The 6,523-nt window shown below is 50.8% G+C and overlaps 2 protein-coding genes across 2 annotated transcripts; both read left to right on the top strand.

The window, feature by feature from the left end:
• Positions 1–67: 67 nt before the first annotated feature.
• On the top strand, positions 68–3,701 carry GGI43DRAFT_424632 (uncharacterized protein; the record flags this gene model as incomplete). Its single annotated transcript, XM_083208399.1, has 2 exons — positions 68–179; positions 316–3,701. 2 exons carry the CDS (start codon positions 68–70, stop codon positions 3,699–3,701), a joined length of 3,498 nt encoding a protein of 1,165 aa, XP_083057824.1.
• A 1,253-nt stretch (positions 3,702–4,954) lies between these two features.
• Positions 4,955–6,315, top strand: GGI43DRAFT_131617 (NUDIX hydrolase domain-like protein). Its single transcript, XM_083199175.1, has one exon. It carries the CDS (start codon positions 5,317–5,319, stop codon positions 5,926–5,928), a length of 612 nt encoding a protein of 203 aa, XP_083057825.1. The 5' UTR covers positions 4,955–5,316; the 3' UTR covers positions 5,929–6,315.
• Positions 6,316–6,523: the final 208 nt, after the last annotated feature.

The following is a 6,523-nucleotide window of genomic DNA, read 5'->3' on the forward strand; positions in this document are numbered from 1 at the left end:
TTTTCTCGCCGTCGCCAGCCTCGCTCTCTCGTCTGCAAACGGCGGCGTTTTTCGGCGGTGTCTTGCCATGGTGATGAATGATTCAGGCCACAGGGTGTCGCGCGCCTCCAACATGTCCAACTCGACCACTGCCGGCGCCAGCGTTGGCAGCAACGCTGCTAACAATGCAGACGACTCTGGTGAGCATCTCTCTCTGGTCGCCGGCGCCAGCCCTGCCCCTCCAGTTCCCCCCAAAGGCCAGACCCGCACCAAAAGCCTCCCTTCCAGCCAAAAGCTTCTCATCTGACAGCTGACCGTTTTGCTCCTCGTTTCCAGCCTCGACGATTACCGTCAACACGACCCCCAAAGCCGCCCCGAATTTCCCTCCGCCCAAAACCGACAAGCCACGCCCGCACGTCTGTTCCACCTGCCAGCGCTCCTTTGCTCGATTGGAGCACTTGAAGCGACATGAGCGCTCTCACACAAAGGAGAAGCCGTTTGAGTGCCCCGAGTGCTCGCGATGCTTTGCCCGCCGCGATCTGCTGCTCCGTCACCAGCAGAAGCTGCACCAGACCTCGACGCCTTCGGCGCGGCCTCGAAACCGCCGAGAGTCGACCAGCGGCGTGCCCCCAGGCCAGAGCCGAGCTCGTAAGAACAGCGTTGCGGGCGCCAGCCAGGCCGCGGCGGTTAGCAACCCCGGCTCCAACACCATGCGTCCGCGTGCAAACACCATCAGCCATGTTGACGGCGCCGCTATGCAGATGATCGCCTCGGCGAATGCATCGGTTGCTAGGGGCATGCATGGCGGACACAGCCGCCATCCCAGCTTGGCTGGCCTGCCAATGCACAACTTCGACGTATTTGCGGGCATGTCCATGGCTGCCATGGGCCAGAGAACCATGATGCACGGCCTCCCCAAGCTGGAGACGGGGCAAATCGGCGGTACCGATTTTGAAAACGCCCTCCGCACAGCACCACCTCTAGCTGCTTTTAACCCCGAGTTTGATTTCGAAAGCCTTTTGTTTGGGCCGGGCACCACCATCAACCCCAACGCCCTTCACTATAATGATTCCCCTCCCTCGATGGTAATGGAGCAGGCCTCCCCCTTCGCGTCGGCCATCAGCGATGTGCCGCCGAACCCAACCTTTGACGACACATTTGACTGGCTGAGCGGTTTTGACCATCAGATGTCATTTCAGACAAACGAAAACGTGGTGGACGAGTCGAGCCCGTCGGCGCTTAGCACGACGAGCCAGAGTGGGATTAGCGATGTCATGTTGGATGGTTCAAATCACCCTGCACCGGCCGGGACGAGTACCATGTGGCAACCCTCCGTGATGGGACCCCCGCAGATGCCGAATCCCTTTGCGATGGATCTTAATGGTTCAGTCTTTCCGGATCTCCTCAATGGAGCTCCTTTATCACCTCAGCCAGCTACTCAAAAGATCAATGACCCATACTTCTCCACGCCCCCACCATCGCTGAGCTCGTTGAGCCCTTCCGTCGTATCTGGATTGAACACGCAGAGCATGAACCAGACCCTTGGCTTCAATGCCGGCCCGGAAACCCCATCGTCCCTCAACGGCGTTAACCATGGCGCTTCGCCCGTAACCACAATCACAGATGCCACTAGGACTACCATTGTGAATATCCTCTCCCAGTGCCTGCCCTTTGGAGGCCGTAAATACTCCTTTACCTCTCATACCTCACCGCAGTCGCCGCAGTTCCAATCGTCACCGGCCGGGTCCACCCCTTCTGCTCCGGCTGTCAACGTGCCCAGTACCCAGAATCTACAGCGTTATGTCTCAGCCTACATCACTTATTTCCATCCCCATTTTCCCTTTTTGCACCTGCCCACGTTGTCTTTTGATATGTCCACGTCTTCCTCGAGTGGTCGCCAGAATGGTGTAGGCGGTAGTGGGTGTCTGGTGCTTGCAACGGCTGCCATTGGCGCCTTATATGAAATGGAGCATGCCCAGTCCAAGGAACTCTTCAATATGGCTAAGAAGATGATATTTTTCTATCTCGAAGAAAGACGCAAAGCAGATGTTCGCAAAGCAGATATCCGACGCAGCTCGCACGGCGAGTCCGACCACCATACGCCAACGTCATCACAAGGTAGGGATAGCTCAGCGCATACGCCCGTCTGGCTCGTCCAAGCCATGCTGCTCAACGTCGTGTATGGCCACAACTGTGCCGACAAGACAATTAGTGACATCGCCTCGACTCACTGTGCAGCACTCGTCAGCCTCGCCCAAGCTGCCGATCTGCTACGCCCCGAACATGACGGCTCTGAGGACACTCGGATGAATGATGACTCAACGTGGAACAGGAAAAGCGAAGCCGAGGAGCGACAAGAGTGGCTGCAGTGGAAGCGGAAAGAGGAGCGCAAGCGCACGCTCTACGCCGTCTTCATCATGTCCAGCCTTCTCGTCGCCGCCTACAACCACACTCCGGCGCTGACCAATTCAGAAATCATGCTGGATCTGCCTTGTGATGAAGAATTCTTCGCTGCTGAATCAAGCTCTGCCTTCTTCGCCAAGGGTGGAGTTGAAGCCGCCAACCACAACAGGCTCAAGTTTGCCGATGCCCTCGGAGAGCTCCTGCGCACAAACGAGCGACAGCAGAAGCACATGGCTGCGCTAAATGGCGGACAGCTCTCGCCGGCAGCGCTTCCACCGTCGAATCTCAAGCCTAGCACTTTCGGCTGCCTGATCCTGATTAACGCTTTGCACAACTATATCTGGGAAACCCGGCAGAGGCATCACAACAAAGTCTGGACTAACGAAGAGACCGAAAAAATGCACCGACACATTGAGCCAGCTCTGAAGGCGTGGCAAGCAGCCTGGTCCAGTAACCCGAAGCACTCCGTGGAGCGACCAAATCCGTTTGGCATGGGACCTCTCTCCGCCGACGCAATTCCTTTACTCGATTTGGCATACGTGCGACTCTTTGTCAACTTGTCCAGGTCAAAAGAAAAGTTCTGGCAACGAGATTGGGATGGCATGGCAGAGGAATTGGCCCGAGGGACAGAGATAGTTCAGCATGCCGAGCACTCCCCATCATCCAACGTGGAACCGGTTACCAATGATGCCTTTGACAGCAGCCTCTTTACTGGCTCTCCTTCGATGCCACCATCAGCAATGGATCTCTCGAACAAGTTCTCAAATACGCCCAACGGCTCTCCCTTTGCTACTCGAACCATCTCCCGTCGCGAACGCCATCTGCGAAAAGCTGCCTTTTATGCGGCCGATTCCTTGGCCATGTCGGATAAGCTTGGAGTAACTTTTGCTGATTTCACCAGTCGTGAACTCCCTCTGCAGTCCGCCATGTGCGCTTTCGATTGTGCGCAAGTTCTTGCCGAGTGGGTTGGCACCGTACAGGACAGGGTTGGCCGCTACCTGGGAGTTCTTGGTCGAGATCACCTTGATGCCACACAAATGCCTGCCATCATGCTGCTGGAAGAAGAGGATGTCCAACTGCTAGAAAAGATACAGGGAGTGCTGTCCTCGGCAGAGATGAAGATCAGCATGGATCTTATGGGGAGCTTGAATTCTGACGACGGATATAATGGCTTCGCAACCAAGATCCTTCGTGTCACTTCTCAGATGCTGGACAAGGCAGCTGTTTGGCCGGTTACTCACTTGATGTCCCGATGCCTTGACGTTCACGCCAATCATATGCGAGTCAGGACAGACAAATCGGTCTTGGCAACAGATTAGGTTGTAAGGAGAGAGCTGATGCTTGGCAGCTCGAGTTTGGAGAATCCAACTTCATCGATGCCTGGCAGTTCAGGACATATCGGCCCAAGATAAGAATCAAGAAAAATTTTTTTACTGGAGCAATCATCAGCTTGAAAGCCACTTCCTTCAACAGGGAATCGACTCTACAACTCTGGGTGTCTACGCGGTGTCATAGCCAGTTATTGCCGCACTGGACCTACGAATTTGAGTCAACACTAGCTGTTTGAAATCCCTTATGTGAGGTGCTCCTCATAATTATCCAAAAGAGAAAAAAAAAAAAAATCCACCAATAAAGAAAAAAAAAAATAAGTCAGGGCTGTGTCTTTCTGCTCGCTACAAATCCAACAAGTGAAAGTTCGCGGCTTTGGCTGGATCTCACATCAATCTTGGCTCGATCATCACACTACCATCCCGCCACACGAATTTGGTTTCATGTTTTACGACCCTCTTTTTTTTCAACGAATAAGTGAATGATATATGCGTTCAATCCAGAGCAGGAGAGCGCCTGGTTTTAGAACTGACGATACTGGAGGTTATGTCTTTAATGTGTTGTAAGATATTTGGCAAGAGGCTTGGCTGGCTGTTTAAAACAAAATACGAGAAAAGGTCCTAGCACACGAATTTATTATACCAGGGCCATTGGTGGACGAGGCTTTATACTCAACCAAGCATGGCAGGTTTGGATGCCGGCCGCAAGTGTTGCAGAACCAACACACTCAAAACAAGAAAGGATATCTGGTTGATGCGGATTGGAATCGAGATGTGGAGAAAAAAGCGATCCTCTCATGCTAGATCAAAAGACATGCGGATATTATTTTTTTGTCTTGTATTTTTGATTCCCCCGGCTAAAGATTTTTTTAAAGCCAGAGTGCGCGGGATGCCTCTTTTTGCCCAAAGGGTATTATCTCTATATATATATATCTATATACTTTGCTTCAATTTTCAGTATGGGTTGGGTCGCAATGGGAGTTGGAAGGCACTTTTTGCTCTTTTGATACTTTAGTATTAATTTTAGGGAACCTGTGAATGAATCAAGATTTTGATGCTTTATTTTGACATGTGCTTTTGTGCCTATGAGAGAATGTCGAACTGCTAACCTATGTTTATGTGTGTGTGTGTGTATGTGTGTGTGGGTTGACTAATTTGCAGCAAGAGAACGGTGAAACCATTCGTCTACGGTCAAGAAAAACTAGTATTTCAGCTCTGCGGCTCTAATTTGACATTCGTGTTAAGCTTGAGTCACGCGGTTATACAGAGCAAAAGCTTGGCTCTGTATTGGTTTATGACTCAATTGGTGACACACGAAAACCGAATGCTGCCTGGCGGATTCGGTTTCAGCGACTAATGCATTAAGAGCCTCAAAAGTGACTACGCGAGGCTAACTCGGTGGGCGGACCAGACGTCAACTACAACAAACAACTTTTACATTTATTATATTTTCCCGCTCTTCGCCGAGTTGGGCTGCTGGATTATCTTGATTCAAATCTTACGATACGGAACACCATAACAGTTTTTTCCACTCTTGGATAACGAGACACCAAACATAAGCGTCATTTTTTTTCTCCGCTGGAAAATCGGGAAACAAGAGTCAAATATGTCTCAAGAAAACATCGTAATAGACACAAATTCCAAAGGCGGGTCCATGACCGACTTTGCTTTCGACGAATCACTCGTCGAATGGACGGTCCCGAAAGCCGATTGGCTCAGAATCCACGACAAGCACTTTGACGGCATTGGCACATCGGCATTCGTCTTTGACGCGCAGAACCACGTATTGCTCGTCCAGCGCGCCGCGCACGACAGCATGCCTAATCTATGGGAGGCGCCTGGCGGAGCGGTAGACGCTGGCGATGTATCCATCTTGCATGGATGCGCGAGGGAGTTGAGGGAGGAGGTTGGGCTTGTGGCGAAGCGGATGAAGAGGCTTGTTACGGAGGGGGAGGGGAAGGGGGAGAAGTGGTCTGTGTTTACGAACAGGACTGGGACAAAGATTATTTGCGGGTTTGGATTTGAGGCTGAAGTGGAGGAGGGAGCGGAGGTGGTGCTGGATGAGAATGAGCACCAGGGGTGGGTTTGGGCTGGGGAGGAGGAGGTGAGGGCGGAGAGGATGGGGGATGGAAAGGGGATTGCGTTGACGGGGGCGATGATGAGGAATAAGTTGCTGGAGGCATTTAGATTGAGAAAGGAAGCTGGAGAGAGTGTATGAAGGAGGAATATGTGATGGGAATATGTGATGGTGGATTCATTTACTCACTGGTGGTTTATGAGCGCGAAGAGGGGGTTGAGAGTTGACTTTCCGAGTTATGGTTGGAAGATGTATGGATTTATTAGTTCTCATGTGTGTCGTGTTTTCATCGAAGAAATTTGTGATTTAGAAGTCAAGGATATGAGGATACTTGAATGACCGATAGCTGGAATAAAGCGGATCCATGACAGAGTGATGTTGTAGATGGATGGTCATAAAGCTTTGATGCCAGAATGGGAATATCGAGTTGATGGGTCACAAAATGAATATCTTTATATAGACCAAGTTTGATAGATGTCAATTGAAAATTGTTCTGCTCTCTTTATGAGAACTGGTATATCTGCGCGAGTGGGTAGCGTATCTTTAAGTTGAGCTTGTGAACTTTTGTACTCATTCAAGACTCAACTTTTACTCAATAGAACTCGCCGTAAACATTGTATTTTCTTCAATAAGTGATAAATAACTGCTATAGTTTGTCATTTAGTAATATTAGCTGAGTCAGAAATAAGTTGAGAATATGCAGTAGTTTAGGGTAGATCGGAAGTGAGTCAAGTTA

Source organism: Trichoderma evansii (genome assembly GCF_050947405.1).
Source record: "Trichoderma evansii strain SZMC 28006 chromosome Unknown GGI43scaffold_19, whole genome shotgun sequence".
NCBI lineage: Eukaryota > Fungi > Ascomycota > Sordariomycetes > Hypocreales > Hypocreaceae > Trichoderma > Trichoderma evansii.